We start from the raw sequence: 19,435 nt of genomic DNA on the forward strand, positions 1-19,435 counted from the left end.
AGTGTATTATTTGTTGAAACTGTACTTTCAATTTGATTTGAAACTGTCTCATTGCTATATGTTTATCAATAAAACTTTGAAAAGAAAAAAAAAACAAACAATGTTGGTTCTTCCTATCCAGGAGCAGGGAATATCTTTCGATTTTCTGAAATCCTCTATGATCTCTTTTTTCAGAGTACCGTAATTATCATTGAATAGATCTTAGACTTCTTTAGTTAGATTAATTCTAAAGTATTTTCATTTCCCACAGTGCTCTTGTAAAATGTATTGTTTTTCTAATTTTCCTCTTAGTGTGTTTGTTAGAATACACCCTTCTTAGTAGTCCAGAAGTGTAGGACAAATAAATATTGTCCTCTTCAGAACTTGTTAGCTGTCAATGTCATGGTTGTCACCCCACCTTACTATGCCTAATTCTTATACTTTGTTCAGTTTGTTTCCTCCCATTTGTCCTTGATACACTGTATTGGATATAAAGTATTTTTTTCTATATTCCATGGTTTATTGAATCTCAAGTCTTATTTGACTTTAAATAGGATGATCCAGTGGTGGGGGGAAAGCCCTACTAACTTGGATAAGGCTCCCTCATGAAAATTTGCCATTATGATTAAGATGAAATAAAATACTAAAAATATACTAACTATAGATAAGAGGCTTTTATGTTTTTCAAATTCTTCAAACAATAGATATCTACTAATTAACTTGTCTTTTTATAATCAGAAACTTTAATAAATTATTATAATTTAATTTGAACAAAATATATTTGGGCATGTTCTGATTTTATAAATAAATGGTCTTGTGTTTTCTTCTCTGTTTGGCTTGTCAACAGCTGTTTTATATGAGCTCAAATTTTTTTCTTTTATAGTTTTGAAGTGGTTGGTTATAATTTAATTTGGTTTATAAATGATTGTCATTTAAATTAAAGATATACTTCCACCAAGGTGCCAGCTGGTCAGAATTATGCCAAAATTTGTTTGATAAATGTAATACATACTGCCATTTGTAGGTTATAAGTTGAGAGTCTCTCATTTGTTTCTATTCAATGTGTTAAATACTGAGATTTTATTTTCATGGATTGTAAAATAACTAAATAGATCCTTTGGGCTAAAAAGGAACTATTGGACAAGACTCCAATTGATGGATGAAAAAGTATTTGCCTTTAATAATATTACACAGTTTTAATTCATTAATAATGGGCCCCAATGTTCTCCATAGCTTTATGGGAGACACTCCAATAGATATTGTTCAAAAATATTATTACAATATATTTATATCACTGATTATCAAAAGGTTAAGTTTTCAAAATTAAGATAATAAGATTTTTCTGTTAAAAGATATTCTTGGTTCAAAACAAAATTTAAAGAAATACAATTTGTTATTACTAATTTCATGGTGTATTAAATATATTTGTGCCTTCCAAATGTACAGTATTCTAAAATATAAAACTTAGATTGCTTATAGTGATAGATATTTTGTTTCAGATTTAAACATATGGCTCTCTCTTATGCTCTAGAAGTTTGCAATTAGAGGTTCATGTCAAGCCAGCATGAGGTCATCAGTTAAATAACTTTCTAAGAAAAACTTGTGTGATATTTATACTGCGTATTACCTTTATGTTTAGAGATCCTCAGTCAAAGTAGATATTTCATTGTGACTATTTTCTACACTACAATGTATGGCTATCGATATAAAAAATTTCCCTGTAAATCTATGTAAGTGTTATCTGTTCACATTCTTCAGGGGCTTAACTACTAGAACATTGATGATTTGTAGGGAATAACAGTGTTTTTGGCTGCACTTTATATTTCAAGGTGCTTAATAGTCAGATAAAATTTTAATAATTTAAGAGTATTGCTCCCACTACAATGTAATGTCATTACCCTTCTCTTCTGGTTGTTCAACAGCTGAAGTTTAGAGGCCAAAAAATAGAAATATTGATGGGGTAACAAGACACCCAATATGTTGTACAAAGCTTTCCAAGGTCAGTGAGGACCCAAAAGACATGAGAACCATTGCTGTAACGTTCTACAACTCTGTTGGGTCCCTGACTTGGATCAAAGTGATTATGAGACCATGGAGGAAAGTGATTATATTGCATATACTATGCCTAAGGACTGTCACCAAGAGAAAAAGTCTCTGGAGCTTTCACAGAAAGAATTGTGGTCAAGCAAAGGCTGTGACTGATCCTGAAGGCTGACACTGACAGAATTACTAAGAGGCACTATTCTTAGTTCCAAGGCAAACCCTAAGGAGGTTAACGGGCCACAAAAGATAGCAAGGAATTATATTTCATTAATATAGAGCACACTTTAACTTGGTCTTAAACCCAACAGAAATGAATAGCCATAATATATAAAACTACGCCCAGTCTTTCCTAACTACAGTTGTCAGGTCATTAAAATATCATTGTGGCCATGATCGTTTGCTAGCCGCTTATAGCACTGTGTATTTTAAAACTGTTTTCAAGTTTTCTCCAATCCAGGACATGGGCCTTCACCACAAGACAGCTCCTTGCCTGGCTGAGAGTTTTCCCCAGCAACAGTTTCTATGGGGCCTGACCCACCATCCCAGGACTACAAAAGCCCCCATCCCATGTTGCTCCCATCAGCAGCAAATAGCTTGAGAGTCATTGTATCTTAACAACACAAAGTTGGTAATGATGGGTATCCACTCATATTTATAGTGGCCAGGGTCATTATGGCAGGTGACCCATCAAAGCCTTGGGTTCCAACCAAGAACATGTCACTACAAGACCAACATCTATGTTCTTCTTTTAATCCTAAGATAGAGTCTTTGCCCCCTTTTTGCATATACCAGCAACCCTCCAATCCTCTCATGATAGGACACTTCACCTGACCATGAAAATGCCACCTCTATCCTAACCCAACAAAAAGCCACATTCCTAGTTCCCTCCTTTGAATATCCCTTGCTGCTGTTAAAGCAGCCCTCCTGAGCTGAGCAATAAAAGCCTCTTTTATTTCTTTGCTGTCTTTCATTTGTGGCAATGGAACAATCTTATAGTTATAACAACAGGAATATTATTAGCTAATCATAAAAGGAAAAAAATATGCTGAAACTGAGTCCATAATAATAGAATGCTTCCTACTTAGTATTATTGTTATCGATAGGTAGCTAATGTCATTTCAAAATCTAGGAATAATTTCATTTCTCAAAATGAATACATATTTCATTTCCTGGTAATACTTTTTAATCTCTAATCCTAGTCAACATATTTTGAGTTAACAATTACTTACCAACAATTCCTTTTGAAATCCTTGGTCAACATCTTTGAAGGAATGTTTCATGAAGATCTCAATAGCCTCCCTCTCACAGGTCCTGTGCATATCCAGCAGCTCTTGAAGGGTGTCTGTGGGCAGCTGCACCTTCTGGCCCATCTGCTGGTCATAGTGGGCCAAAGCCTTCTGCACTGCAGCTGTGTTCTCTATCTGGGCCAAGGCCAGGACTGCGCTCTCCATGCAGGGCAGATCCTCACTGCTGATGGCAGTGATGTAGGTCAGCACCAGCCTCCTTAGACCTGCATGTGGTGAGCAGAGAATGGTGCTTGTTAGAGGCAGAGTGGAAAACAGTCTCCTTTGTGTATAATTCTGAGCATGTCAGCTTGTGGGGATCCATTGAGCTCTTGCTGTATTCCAGGAGAAACAGGAAACAAGAATGGAGAAAAGATAGACTGGAGACAAAAATGGTCAGGTGGAGCTCTTCGCTCTCTTGAATGAATGAGAAGACATGCAGAACAACAGTATAACATTTATTTATACAATAGAGAGATTATTAAGTTCAGCCTCTGGACTGATAAATCAGTCGACAAGCTGCACAGCATGCTTTGAGGAGCTCCCATGTTTTCAGGCTGGCTTTAGCCTGCATGTGTGATTACTTTGCAGCTTCCAAAACTCTCACCATCAGTTACCTCCTATTTGTCTCAAAGCATCATTGGTATCATTGGTACTTGATAATTCACTAGAAACACAGCATCTTAGCCACTGCCCAGATCTACTCAGGTTCACCTTTCTTTTCAAGAAGACCAACCAAGTGACATGTGTGTACACTAAACTGAGATATCTAGATACATATTATATAGGGCTGCTTATTAGAATTTTGTGTTCATTTTACCTCTGTGCACCATTAAGACTACAACTGTATATCTTTCATTTATATCTACATCATCATTCCTCCTAACCATAAACATTTGATCAGTATTTATAGAACCTATGCTGTCCAAATCAAAAGCTGTTACCATTTGGTTTATTGAAATGAATAGCATTATTCAAAAGAATACAATACTCATTAGGAACCTGAGAATATGTGACCTTGAAGTATAGCCATGAATGTTTCAAATTTTTTTCATTATATTAATTTACTTTTAAATTAAATAACCATGTTTTTCTAGAGGCTACTATATTGCAGTCTGCTATTCTAGTTTACTTAAGTAATTTTTAAACAATAACCATTTTTTTCCCTTTAATTTAATGTAAGAATAGTACATGTGCATACCTGAAAACAGAAACTAGATTTATTTTATTTTATCTTAATCTTTGTTCCCTAGGCTTACAAATGTGTGAAGCTAACAGGAAGGGTACTCACGCGGTCCATTGACCTGGATGCCTCCTGGAAGTGTTTTAGTCCTGGAAGAGCTGAAGATGTAAGAGCAGAATTCTGCAACTTGGCCCACGAATTCCGGGTCCAGCTCATCATCATGCAGTGTCTCCAGCTGGGCCAGCTTCCTTCGTTGAGCGGGTCTATTGAACATAAAACATTTCTTCCTTGGGAAGAACTTGTGGATGCAGAGTCGGGAGAGATTATAATTTTTAACTTTTTCATCAGAACCTATAAGAAGATTAAAAAAAGGGATTTGCCCAGTGTAAGAATTCATAAACATTTTTGTAAAGGATCACATAGTACAGAATTTTAGCTTTTCAGGTCAGTTCACCCTTTTCCTCTGCACTCTTTTCATTTACTGTGCCATGCCAGCACCTGTAGACAATATGTAAATGAATGGGCTCAATGTTTTTCTAACAGCATCTATTTCAAGACAGGAGGCAGGTTCTCATTAGCCAGCATTTGTCTGTGAGTCACACTTTTCAAAACTTGGGCTGATACACTACTTTAATGTTCTTCCATCTAATATGCATTCATTGCACTCCACATTCATTGAATAAATGCATAATCACAAATGATAAGTACTGAGATAAATTTAAACTAAACATAGAAAATGTGAAAGACAAAAACTTGTCTCCAAATGAGAAAGTGTTTTTAATTGAATCTTTTAATTCAGATATTAAGTATTAATTTCCTGCTATAGGTAGCAATTAGCAATAGAAATCTCTGAATGTGAGGGCTAGCCAGATAGCACAGCAGACTAAAGCACCTTCTTAGGCAGCTCCAGGGACCAGGAAAGTATGCAATGTAGCAACCATTGTTGAATTCTTATTATTTTGCTTTGGAAATTCTGTATTGTTTCTAAATTATTTTCACTGTTTTTTAATATTCTCTTTTAGAAAAATAAAAACAGTTACTCCAAAAAGTAAAAAAGCAAATATAATTAGAAAAGTACAGATTAATAATTTCTAAGGGCCCGTCCTGGGCCTGCCATGCCAGCCCTGACTCTGGGGTGCAGAGATGGCAATTGAGACTGGACGTGATGGTGTGCACCTATAATCCCAGCTCTTGGGAGGCTGTAAACAAGCAGATCACTACAAGTCCGATCTAGTAGTGAGACCCTGAACACCCTGTAGACCCTTCCCTAACATACAAAAAAGATAATGAAGGTTAATAATTTCTAGTATTTTGATGTTCCCATTTACCAATTATTCACTCATATTACCTTGTTTTAGCTTCAGGGAATTCTCCAGGTAGGCATCTGGAGAGATGGACTCTCCATCTATTTCTAATTCCAGGGAGAAATCTCTCAGGGTCCACACAAAGTCTGGGAAGAAGCTCACAAAGTCAGCTGAGTCTTGAACTTTGCTTGTGTTGGGTGAGGATTTTGCTCTGATTTGATCTGCCAGTTCAGTGGCATGCCTGAGGCACTAAGGAAAACTGGAAAAACCAACAAGACCCTTCATCCCATATTAGTTTGACAAATCCACAAACTTTTATATTACATTTGTCCTTAGCCTAAGTGTCATTTCTTTAGTAGGTATGTGAGTGTTTCCTGACTTGATTTCCTGCTTCTGTCTTCTCTTACTGTGTTGGCTGCACCAGGCTCTAGAGCCATGGGGCTGGTTTACTCCCACAGGTCTCTCCTCCTGGACCACCCAAAGGATACTTCAGTTGGTCCATGGCCTGCTGGTTGATGGTTCCCATGCTGTTATACACTAAGGTGCTGCTCAGCAGAATCGCCAGGGTGAAGATCCAGGAATCGTTCTGATTGTCACCCTGGAAGGCATAACAAATTTGGGCCATGAGAATGTTTCATTCTAGTGTCAATCTGCACATTAGCAGTGGCAAAAGGATCATCACTTAGAGTTTTGAGAGTAATTACATAGAAACATAAATTCAACTATATATATATTGTCTGTCACACTTGGACATTGAATTTACTTTTATATTTAACTTATACTATTTCTCCTGATCCTCTTAAGATTATTGGCAGTTAACTGAATAAACAATCAAATTTTTTTTGTTTTCTTTTCAGAACTGGGAACTGAACTCAGGGCCTTGAGCTTGCCCAGCAAGTGCTTATTCTACTGAGCCATCTCCCCAGCTCAGCAGTCAAAGTTTTAATGTCTATTTTTAAATCCAAACATAATTTATTTTAAAAATCATAAAACACTTCTTAGAAAACTGTACTGCATTCTGCACACTGCTCTTAACAGTAGCCTGGGGCAGATGGACTATTATTACTTTTCTCCCTATTCTGCACTGCCAAATGATTAGAGAGACCACACAAAGCAAGGTTCTCATAATGGTTACATGGGGAGAAAAATCATTTTAAACCACAGATAATGAACAAACAACAAAATTCACTCTGCTACTGTTTTAAAATTTCAATGATAGTTTTTACATGCTCTCCAACCCCTGCTTGTAAGGAACTGAAACATTCCATCTGGTGAACACCAAAGATTTCTCTATACCTCAAGTGAAGAAAACCTATGAAGCAGAGGAATGCTAGCTTTTGAAACAGAAGCAGATAAAAAATAAAGCAAGTCTCCTTCAGTTCTTTACTAGCATTAGAAAACTTTACAGAATACTGCTTGACAGTCTAAGAAATTATATATATATATATATTGTATTAGAATCCTTCAACACCTATAGCCATCTGCACACTGTTTAACAGTCAACACTGCATTCTCTATCTGGTCCCGTGTTCCTATAATGGTAATGATCTGATCTTCAGATCCTTCTAAAGGCTCATCAATTTTGATAGAAGATCTTGATTCATGGCAGAAATGTATAATCTGCTAACTTCCTTTGCAAATAATAAATCCAGCCAAATCTTTGGGAATAGTGACTTGTGTAGGGATAATAGGTCCACTAAGATCACCAGATGAGCTATGACCCCCTGCATAATAATAATCATATCCAGGGCCACCCTGTGGTTCATATGCCATCTAACAACCTAATGGCTCCACGCATCTATTGCAATTTCCCAAGTTTCATCAGCACTGAAACAAACAATGCCATCATAGTGAGCTCCAGGTCTTTCTATTCTGACACAGGTCATTAAATGTCCACCTCAAGGTGGTGGTGGAAGAGTAAGAGGAATGTTGTGAACATGTTACCATCTTCTATACCTGATCAGGAGGGGGTGGTCTCCAATGAAGGCTCAAATCATCATAAACTTTTCTACAGGAAAGCTTGGGATGCTCATACTGACCAGGAGGCATTCTGTCAAAACTACCTCTTCCCTGAATGGGAAATACTATAGGTAGTCTACCACTTTCATCAAACATCGTGATAAAAATCACCATAGTCCTAAATTTCATCATAAAAATTGGGACCGTAAGAGTGCATACATCTTTTCGTTGAAAGACTCAGCTGTTAAGGATGATGTTTATGCACTCTACAACCCTATCGATCAGGCTTTTCTCCAATTAGAACAACTTTGTCAGTGGAGTGAAGACATTCTTAGAAAAGCTTGATTGTTGTCTGATTGTTCTCTTGAATTTTTTTGATTTGAGTAACTTAGACCCAAATAATTCCTTCTTCTAGACTTTGATGAAGTAACCTCTCAACTAGCAAAGACACTTCTTTAATGTGTTGGTAATTTAATCATTCCATGACATTGAATATGAGTGGGAGTTGGTGGATGCTGCGGGTCATGACAACTGTGGACCTTCATCCAAGGTAGGGATGATATTTTTCTCAACTTCTCCAGTTGTTTCTACATTAGCACTGATAATATACACTCAAAGCCATTGCTCTCTGGGATTGAAACACTTACATTGTGTCTGTCCACAGAGCCTTAATGTTCATGCCTCCCTTTCCACTCAGTTCTCAAGCATTCTTGCTGTGAAGCAGAATTTGTAACTCAACCATCTCACTGGTGTTTCTAGATCTTTTAAATGCTTGCTCTTTTTCCAAGCAGTTACTATATATGTTTGCAAAGCAGAACTGTAGTGTTCTGGGAAGGACCAAGAACTGATACAATAGAGCTGCAATAGCCAGGCAAGTCTGCCTTCCTTCATTGCACCATTGCCTATATGCTCAGAGCTATGAAGAGAGCAACCACAGCTAGGTTCTTAGGTATTCAAGAAAATGTAAATGTAAAGATTTCTCTTTTTAATAGCAAAATTCATTTATATGAGATATAGACCTTGATGTAGTTGAGCATGCTTGATAATCAATAAATAAAAAGACATGTGATTATAATACTTATACTTTTTATAGCAATTATTTTATACTGGAAATATTATCTTACTAAATATTCCAAACCATACTGGGAGATATATGTAAAGCTATTATGTGTATTTGACAAGCAGAAAGCTGAATCTAAAAGAAGTCAAGTTGTTTGCTAAGTGCATCAAGGTAGAACTAGGGTTCTAATTGAAACAGAAAGTCATGAGCTTTAACGCCTAAATCCTTAAAGTGTTCAGTAGGATAAGACTCCTGACACTGAATATATTTGTGCTTTCTTTTTTTCTTTCTTTCTTTTGTTTTCTTTTTTTTTTGGATTGAATGGGGAATTGAATTCAGTCTCTTGTGCTTGCCAGGCATGCGCTTATTCTACTGAGCCATCTCTCTGGCCCTTATTTGTGCTTTCTTTTTTCATATAGGATCACTTGCTTTATTTATAGATTGTTATTGATAATTAGGGCATTGTATTATGCATGCTGCTTTGTTGCTAGGATTCTGTCCTATGTGTACTTTTCTGATTTCTGGTTGGTAAACTGAGTCTTTGCAATGTAAGCAAAAAAGAGATATATTACATTTAAGTATAATCTCTTATGTAAGGAAAAAACATCTCTTTGTAATGTATATTCACTAATGAGCATCTAATACAAAACTGAATCCTCCCTCATCCTTACTTTCTCAACATCTTCCAGACCATAGGTGTCAAGCAGAACTAGAGTCTGGTCTGGCTTCTTGGGATGAGGCACACACCACATCCAGATCCCTCTGGTGTGAGACTGCACCATGGATCCCACAGAGAAGCCTGCAAATCATAAAGAAGATGAGTTGGTTAATAAGTAGCAAATGTTCCTGAAAGTGAGATAAAATTTATTAAATGTTAGGCATGAGAACCAAACTATAACCAGTACTGGCCTTACCATGAGACAGTGAAGATGAGATTATCTGTACAAGAAAAAAATCGAGCAGTTTCATGGTAAGAAAAACATTCCTCCATCTGCATACTAGTACCAATCTTCATAGCAGCTGCAGAGGAGGCTGAAGCAGGAGAATTACATTAGGGTCATCCTGGTCAACCTAATGAGAGTCTGTGTCAAAATAAAATGTAAAGAATGGCTGGCTATGGAGCTGAGTGGTAGAGCTCTTTGTAAGCATGCTTGAGAGTCTAGATTCAACCTTCAGTACCAAACAACAACAAAAGACTGGTGATGTAGAGATATAGCTTAGTCCTTACAGGGTTCTATTTCCAGTACTACACAACACTCAAGAAACTTGGAATCAAAGCAAGCTACCTCAGATTAGTAATGCCTAACTATGAATCTTCCTAGGTAACATCACAGTCAGTGGCAAAAAATTACATCTTTTCCTCTATAATCAGAAGCAATAAAAAGCTGTCTGGCCTGCTTGTATTCAACAATGATCTGAAAGTCTTAAACAATGTAATTAGACAAGTGAATGAAACAGAAGGTCTTAACATTTCAATGAAAAAAGTAAAAACATGAACGATAACATAAAAATGTACAGCTTCTTAGATTTCTTCAAAATTGAAAAAATTTCTGCATCAAAGTTCACAGAATTAAAAGCAACACATGGAACTGGAGAGAATATTTGACAGATATGTATCTGATGAAGGGTTCACATCAAGAATAAAAATAAAATATTTTTTAGCCTTAAAAGTTAGTGGAAACTGGCTCTTTTGCCCTCCCAACACTCCATATAGGATGCGGGCAGTGGGGGTGGTCAGGGCTCCACAGAGCCCTGCTGGCAGCACTCACCCTTTTTCTTCCCAGCCAGCTTGTTCATCAGGTAGGATTTGCCTGTGCGGTACAGGCCCACAATAGCCACAACCACGACGGGCTGGGAGATGGCGGACAGGATCCCCAGAGCTTCCTGGTTCACCATCAGCTGTCCTTTCACATTCTCAACGAGGCACACAGGGCCTGGCATGTAGGTCTCAGAGGCCATGTCCTGTGGGTAATCCTCTGGTCTGCAAGGGCAGGGGTGGAGAGAGGTGGAACCTGTAGCGTTAGTGCTGAGAAACTGGATTCATGAAATTCCCCAGCATGAACCACCAAGTACTGTGTGCATCGACAAGATGCATGAGAGAAAAATTGTATCATCTGAGGAAGCTATGAAAATACCACCCAAGTAGTTCAATTTAAAAAATGTCCTAACAACTTTTTTTACATTAACATTTAATTGCTCTCACAACTCAAATCTTCCATTTACTTATTGTAGAAAGTTTTCTTTTTGGATTGAGATAAAATTATTTATAGAAATAATAGATAGAATACCCAATAGTATTTAAGGAATTTCTTTTCCATTTTGGGAGTATGTAATAAATTAAATATTTATCAGTTCATTAACAAACAAAGCCATTCCTGAATAGATCATTCATGGTTTGATTATGCTTTTTGGACATTTTCCAGTGATTTTAAAATGTGATCCTCCTTCACACAACTAGCAACTGGGCTCATTTCACTGGGATGAAGATGCATAGCATATTTGACATTAGCTTCCAGAAGGGAAAGCAACATATTACTCTTGTAATTTTTATGAAAATAACCTACCATATGTACCATGTGTACACATAACTAGGGACCTTGCAAGGATCTGGAGGGACACAGGCAGGGGTGCTGTCTAATCCTGAGCCCTGAGCTTCACAGTGAGTGAGCATGAACTCAGAGTGTAAGTGCTCAATAGCAAATACTGGATTTTGGTAAAAATTTCTACAAAATAAGGATTATGAAAACTAGAGACAGATGAGAAAGACTAGAAGGGGAGACTTGTCATAAGATATATTTTCAGGTCTTCTGCTTGCTCTCTTTGTTTCTGATTGTTTTTCATTATTAGAGGGGGGAAAGAAAGAAAATAAAGAGGGGAAGAAAAAGAGTAGAGGAAGCAAGGGTAAGGAGCTGGCCGGGAGAGGCGGCCACAGACAGAAGCTGAAAAAGTAGGCAAGCACCTACCAAAGGACTCAGGGCAAGAGCTCCCTGAAGGCAGGAAAAAATAGGGTGAGGTCAGGGGATTCTGTTAGAAGCAGTAGCCTCCTGAGGGCTGCACTGTGAGGCTTTTCTAAAGGAAACCCGTCAACCACTCTCTTTACTTTTTTTTCATAATTTTATTGAAAACAAATAACAGACAGTTTAAAATCAAATTAGGACAGTTTCAATGATTAATACATTGCATACTAACTTCCTAGTGGTTATTTGTTGTACAAGATGCAGACACAATATTCTATTTACAAACACTACTGGAACAAATCCCTGTATTCATTGAATTAAGAGAATGTAGCTGTATATCTATCCTAACCATTTTGAATACACATACAAAATCGTTATTCATCTATATCCCTTTTTTTGTTTAGTTCCGTCATTTAAATATTATAGGTGTGTGAACTCAGGAAAATATTCCAAAATAGTCCAGTAGTCCATAATAGTATTGAGTCTTCCAGCTAGAGCAGGGAACAAGGTCTGGAACCCAGCAACTTCAGAGATGACTTTTGAGGTCTGCACAGTTCTACGGATAACCCACTACGACTACTGGACTATATTGGATTATTTTGCTGAATTCACGCACCTACAACATTTAAATGGCAATGTAATACCCATGTCTGACAAAACTAACTGAAAAAAGGGGATATAAACGAAGGACCATTTTATATCTGTATATACAAAATAGTTAGGATTGATATGCAGCTACTTTCTCTTAATTCAATGAGAAGTAAGATTTGTGCTGATAGTGTTTGGACAGGATATCATGTCTGCATCTTGTACTATGAATAACTACTATGAAGACAACAATATGCAATGTATTAATATTGTAACTGTCCTACTATCCTGTTTTGAAACTGTCTCATTGCTATTTGTTTATCAATAAAATTAATAAAAAAACTTGACATAAAAAATAAAGGAAGACCTTCAGTAAATTACAGTGGCTGAGCTCTGCTGGTGCAAGGTAAGGAGCAGGTGGGCCCTGAGAAGTCGCTGCATTTGCACCAGGCTGCAGGAAGATAGCCTGTGGGAAATGCAGTTTGAATGCCTGATCAGGAAGGAGGCTGCTTTTGTAATCTCCTTCACTCATTCTGAGTATTACTCTCTCATTGCCTTCAACAGTGACAATGGCTGCTCAACTGCATCTCATTTCTGTGCTTTCCTTCTGCAAACCAAAAGTCCTGTGGCTACCTTGTTATCCTCATAGCTGCAGCAGGAACAATTCTGATTGAGCCCCATGGGACCACAGTAGCCTGTGCTCCCAGTCCACACAAAGCCAACAGACAGAAAGAAGCTCAGTTCATTCCCCTGTCTGAGAGTAGCACAAGCTCAGTGGTGGTACCACGGGACCTGATGCTGTGATCAAAACTGGATTTCATTTGACCCCTGTCCCATTTAAGGCTCAACTCCAACTTTTCTTAGTGCTCTTAGTTTTTAAGAAAACAGTCCTCAGAAGTCCCTCCTGTCCCTGCATCAGACTTAGAAGCTATGAGCCCCTGAGCAGAGCTCCTTCAGTGTCAGAGAGGCTGCCTGAAAGGAAGGCAGGTTCTTACCTGCTCTCCTCGGTGTGGGTGGTTTGGGTGCTCTCTTCTCTGCCTCTGGCTGTGTCGTTGGGATTTTCTATCACCCTCTGATGTTGCCTGGCTTCTACATTTATAGGAGTGGACACATAATGAGACAGCAAGTTTTATGACATACTTAGAAGAGTGCAAAACTGATAATATTTTGCTCTGGGCCAAGAATCAACAGCCATGAAAAGAGTTTTTGTAGTTGTGCCAGAAGGAAGTTAAAAGATAACTTCTAATATTATTTTTCAAATGTTGTTGGAAAAATTCCCAGAATTGTTTTATGTTTCTAGAAATATTTTATTCACTATTTTAGTATGTTTTGGGCTTCTTTTTGGTAGTTACCTTTCAAATACTTCTCTGCAAAACTGAAAACTTTGAAAATCATGTGGTTGTGTTATTTGCTCTTTATTCTCAATGTAGAGCTGGCTAAAATTCCTCATAATACCCATAGCACAATATTACCAGGCCCTGCTCTCTTTGCTTATCTCAGAAAGCCAGACTTCTATTTCTAGGTAAAAACATTCTACGAAACCAATCATGGAGATTACCCAACCAAGAAACATTTTATCCTCTCCTATGTAGGTTTGGTTTGATGAAATTTGCAGTAGATTCCTATGTTTCTATATAGAACTGAGTCCCTTTCTTTTTTAGATGTCCACACATCACTCTGTGTTCCTAGGATTTTCCTGCCCATTATAAGCTCTCAGAAGCTTATCTCATACTGAGGCACAACAAGAAGTACATGTCAGGAATGCTTATAATGGATTATCAACCTATGTTTGCCACCATCTGTGATTGAAGGTGTGGGACTGACTGCAAGTGGGGGTTAGGCCCTGTTGGAATCTGCACACCTCTGAATCCCATTCTACTTACTCAGTTTCAGCTGTAAGGCTAATAGGAGGATTATAGAAAAAAAATTTAAAACCTTGCAGGTTATAATTGTTATTCATAAAAAGTAGCTTAAGAGGGTTGCTCTAATGAGTGCAAAATGTAAAGAAATTGCTGTACTTATTTGGTGATGGCCAAAGATCTGAGCTGTCTGATAGAACAGCAGTGTCTGCCACCATTGGTGGGACAGCACTGCACATCTTGTTTTGCTCGCCCAAAGTCCATTTAAGACATGATATCTCTAATGTTTAATTGGTGGGATTTTGCTCAGGTAATTATAAGCAACTATCAAGTATATTATTATAAGGTAGAAGGCATTGAGCATTGTTGATAAAATAGGGTTTTATTCAGTCTTTCTGAAGAGCAATGAATCATAAAAGAGGCTAATTCCATCAAACCCAGTAAATACAGAAGAATCTTCATCTGACTTCAGTAATAGTTCAACCCTAAGAAATAAGATACAACCACTCCCCCAAGTTGTTCTGAAAATAATTCCACTTAAACTTTGAGAAGAGGCTCGGGTGAACAATTACTTAATCAGTACCCAGTTTTTGTCATGGACTACACTTTCAAAGCTCTGTTGATATATGAGTAACAATAGGGATAAAAGGAAAAGGTCATGTTGATCTTAGTTCAGGAGGTAGAGAGTGTTCCAAAATTCTTGGCCTGACATGAGCACTGAGTAAGTGGGACCATATATTCTCATCAATATATGTTCAATACATTGAATCAATATATTGAACATATATTGAGAATGTTGGGAAACTCAAGAATTCCAAACATCCTCTGACAAGAGTGGTTCTCATCTATGCATTGCAAGGAAAATGATCCCATTTTATAGTATGATGTGGACATGCACTGATCACTTATGGTGAATTTCTCTGAAAAGTAATTCAATGCATAAATTACATTCCCTCTGTCTCTTCTTTGTTCATGGGACCTCTTCGAAGGTACAGCTATGTCTTACTTGTTTGACTTCTTACCCTGATGTGCAAAGTAAATGGTTGATCTATGTTTCTAATCAATGAAGGTAGCAACTTCATAATCTGGATGTACTAGCAAGTCCCTTATCATGAAGTTTTGTACAGGCATAACTTCACTAGAACAATAGTCTTCTTATGTGACAGTCAATTCCAAGCTTATAAAACAGGGCAGAGCACAACGTAAATAAAGCATAGATTAGTGTATTGAAGTAGAAGCTGTCACCTATTGTGGGTTCCAAAGTGTGACATTGTCAAAGTGGAGGTGATTTGAGGGGAGGGAACTGTGTGAATGCCTAAGGCAGAGAAAAGAAAGAAATTTAAAGAAGAATACTGGAATATTATTGAAGACGCATAAGGCAGTTCCGTTCCATGTGAAATTGAGATTTCTGAGCTATTATTCTATGAGGCCATTTCCTTTGATTGTGTTACTTATGGATGCCTAGAGAAGTATGTGAGTGGTCATGGTTTGTCTTTAGTATTTTGTGTTTTTTGAGTTTAGGTTCTTATCACAGTTAAGCAGAAAGCACTGATATTTTCCATGTTCCCCTGCTCAAGCAGTGGCAGGCTTCTCTCCTCAAATTCCACGCTGACTTCCTTGTTACAGCTGATGAGCCACTCTGACACAGCAGCATCACCTAGAACCCATAGCTCATGCTTCGGTTCACTCTTGGTTCTCTGCATTCAATGAATTCTATGGATTCCATGGGACAAGGGCATCCTGACTTGCATCTACAACATTTCTATTTACACATTCCTTTCAGTGCACTAAAAATCTTCTGTCTTATTTCAGATGTTCTCTCCCATTCCAGAGATTACATTTTTATTCAGTGGACCATTTACTTTGCAGAGCAGCAACTGCTTAGCTTAATGTTACTCAGTTTTCTATAATTCCTATCTTGATGTGCTCAATTAAGAAATCATTGTTATAAATAACATCAGTACAATTTTACATGATTTTTTTTCAGAAGTTTTAACTTCTGGGTTTCATTTAATCTTCAGTCCCTTTGAAGATATTTATTTCATGGCATATCAGTGGTCCAATGATATTTATTTGTCTGTGAATATCCAACTTTTGTAACATTATTTGTTAGCAATAACATTTTTAGCCTCCACCAATTCTTGGCCTTTTTGTAAAATGACAAATGACTGTACCTGGTTTATTTACTTGTGGGTTCTCTATTGATTTTCATGGTTAATGTCTGTGTTCACATAATAACATAATTTCTTAGTTACTGTAGCTTTTTCCAATATTTTGCAATCAAGAAATATATCTCTAGCTCTTGACTATTCTGAGTGTTCTTTTGAAAGACTTGCAATTTAGGTTATGGACCATAGAAAAAGTTGTATTTCATAATTAATAATCCCAGATCCTGTTATAATCACAAACCCTGTTATTCTTTAAAAGCCTGACTTGTGTTTTCTTCTATGTTAGTCAGGGACTTAAGGCAGTTTTAATTAAAAATATGTGATCTATTTGTTGTAGATATGCACGGTATGTAACACAAAGCATAAGAAAGCTTGGCCTTCATTTTTTGGTCTGTCTTACTACATTAAAACACAGGGTTGGGCCAGGTCAGAGACACAGAGCCTGCTGGGGGTTAAATTCATTCTCAGTTCTGCATATAGCTTTGGCCCTCACTTCAGTAATAAAGGAAGTTAAAACTGAAGTTTTACCCACAAAAGCTTTAATTGGAAAGAAGAAATGATGTTAAGGGCAGTTAGGATTTGCAGATGAAAACTGATGAGGGCACACCCACGAAAAGCATCAAGCTGGCCCCTTTCAAATGCGTGTCAGAGAAAGTCATGAAGGCTCTTCAGCTGAAGAGCTAAGAAAGAGGCCATAGTTCTGCTGAAAATGTTCAGATTGGCCCACTCACAAAAGAACTAGGCCCAACTGTAGGCATTTGCAGCAGTGGGTCAGAGGCAGTTTCCTCATGGTCTGGGTACTGCTTTGGTGGGGTGGTTGCTGCAAGTGTCCTTACTGCTTAAGGAGACAGTCAGTCTTCACAAGATCCCTGGCTCTTCTTGGAGCATTCTCAGCCTTGTGAGTCTCTGCTGGAATCCAAGATAATTGAGGTTTAGGGCAATGACTGTAAATATCTGGGTGTATCCAAGTGTTCCTGTAAACTACTTATCTTGGTGTCTCCAGTCCTGAAGGGGGTGAGATATGTTATGCACAGTCAGGGCTATCAAAGAAGTTTTGCCAACTTTTGAGTGGATGCTCTCTGAATGATAGGGTGTCTGTCTGCAGAGCTGAGAAGCAATTTGACCTAAAATTTTAAGCTAGCAATAGTGACATACAGAATGAAGGTCAAGTCTATTTTTGCCTTTATTTGTCTACTGAGCATGTGCAGGCCCAAGGATTGGTTATTGCTTTTTAGCAAAAACATTTCTCTCAAGTTGCTGCCACCTTTGAAAAAAATGCACATCATGCATTTAATGAGTGACAGATTTAGGACACTGGAGTGTTTTTGTCTGTGATGCCCATGGTCATCTAGGCTGTTCATTTGATGGCCTTCTCCTTTCCTTACTCATGCTTTTTCTAAGCTATGAAAGTGTTTTTTGGACTGAACCCAGAGCTAACACACTGAACTGCATTACCAGCTCAACACAGGGTTTTGATAAGCTGACCAGGCTAGTTTGAAACCTGAGAGCTTCCTGCCTCATCTCCTAGTCCATTTTCCCAAGTACAGTTGTTTGGGTAAGAAGAGTTATAGAATCCTGGGAAAATTTTCAGCCAATCTGAACTAGATAAATGCTGTGTACTTTTCTGCGAAGGACAATAAGCAATTTGGTTCACAAACAAAAGCTTTTGGAAAAATTAGACTTAATTGGCAATCTCTGTATCAGTTAACAGACATCTGTGGCCATCCTATTCTCATAAACAGAAACAGAGCCAACTTCCCTAAAATTGTAAAACACATTCTTTTTATAAACGAAGGCAGCCCTGTACACTGGATATAATTCTTCAAGTCATCCAGTAGGGGATTGATTTCTAGTTTACCAAAATGGCCACCAACTCTATCCTTTACTTCTTTGAATTTTCTATTTGTCTCTCTTATTTTTTCCTTTCAGTCTCCTTTTTTCTTGTGGATTCCTGCTATGTGTTCCAAATACTAAACTACATGAATGTAAGTCTCCTTTCCTTACAATGAGGACCCAAATGAAAGCAGATCCCCACAGGAACCACAGACCTTATCAGTTTTTTCATTTCAATGATCATTTAAAAAAAAACAACTCCATTAAAGCCAATGTGTGTGTTAGAAACCTACAGAGGCAAGATTGTGATTTTGTATGGATGGCAATTTTTCATATGTGGATTTATACTTTAGCATAATTCTATATTATCATAAGTTTACATTTAATAATTTTGATAGTTTTTGTTTCTATGTACCATATTTTAAAATCAATTGTTTACTATAGATTCAATTCTCAAATTACTTTTTAGTTTCCAGATGAAAATGCAATCACTCCTATATTACTCAATGAATTAACCTTTTCAGTAACCACATGATAGCAGGATTTACAAGCTTGGCCTACTAAAGTGGAACCTTGTGAAGCATAAATAGCATGTGCACTGTTTCTTAACCTGTGATTAGCATGGATAGAAATACTACCACCCAGTCTTTGTAAACTGTGCCTTGGCCCACATGACTCAATCTAGATGAAATCACCATGCTGTGTGCACAAAACGTTGTTCTTTTATCACTCATAGGGTCTGGCAGACCTGAATAGGTGTCCCCCAAATAAAAAAGACTTTTCTGCATTACATTTGATTACATTCCATCATCACCCATTTGTCTTTTGCTTATCCATGTGTTGTGGAATTTAGATATTTGGTTATGCAGACATGTATATAGGACTAAGGCACCTGGAAAACAACACATATGAATGAAAATCAGATAAGTTAGGAAAGCCCTTTCTTGTCTTTTTTCTCTTTCTTTTTCTTTTTTTTCAGTACCAGAGATTGAACTCAGGACCCTGCGCTTGCCAGGCAGGTGGTTATTCTACTGAACTATCTCCTGGTCCAAGAAAGCCCTCTTTGATGGCAACTCTGATCTAAACAGTTGAGGTATTTTACAAGTTCACCTCGAAGGATTTTCTTCTTCTTCTTCTTCTTCTTCTTCTTCTTCTTCTTCTTCTTCTTCTTCTTCTTCTTCTTCTTCTTCTTCTTCTTCTTCTTCTTCTTCTTCTTCTT

The 19,435-nt window shown here is 37.5% G+C and overlaps 2 protein-coding genes across 2 annotated transcripts in view; both read right to left on the reverse strand.

The window, feature by feature from the left end:
* LOC101563812 (guanylate-binding protein 1-like) overlaps window positions 1-13,364 on the reverse strand; it is a 32,379-nt gene extending 19,015 nt beyond the window's left edge. Inside the window, 7 exon segments of the mRNA XM_023720293.1 lie at window positions 3,252-3,532; window positions 4,597-4,839; window positions 5,837-6,033; window positions 6,281-6,390; window positions 9,483-9,610; window positions 10,581-10,787; window positions 13,352-13,364. Coding sequence (XP_023576061.1) covers window positions 3,252-3,532; window positions 4,597-4,839; window positions 5,837-6,033; window positions 6,281-6,390; window positions 9,483-9,610; window positions 10,581-10,770 — 1,149 coding nt within the window. The 5' untranslated portion in view covers window positions 10,771-10,787; window positions 13,352-13,364.
* The window catches only part of LOC101563420 (guanylate-binding protein 1-like), a 319,720-nt gene that overhangs the window by 196,411 nt on the left and 103,874 nt on the right, over window positions 1-19,435 (reverse strand). The gene's annotated exons all lie outside the window — the stretch shown is intronic.

Source organism: Octodon degus, unplaced genomic scaffold, assembly GCF_000260255.1.
Source record: "Octodon degus isolate 3935 unplaced genomic scaffold, OctDeg1.0 scaffold00074, whole genome shotgun sequence".
Lineage (NCBI taxonomy): Eukaryota > Metazoa > Chordata > Mammalia > Rodentia > Octodontidae > Octodon > Octodon degus.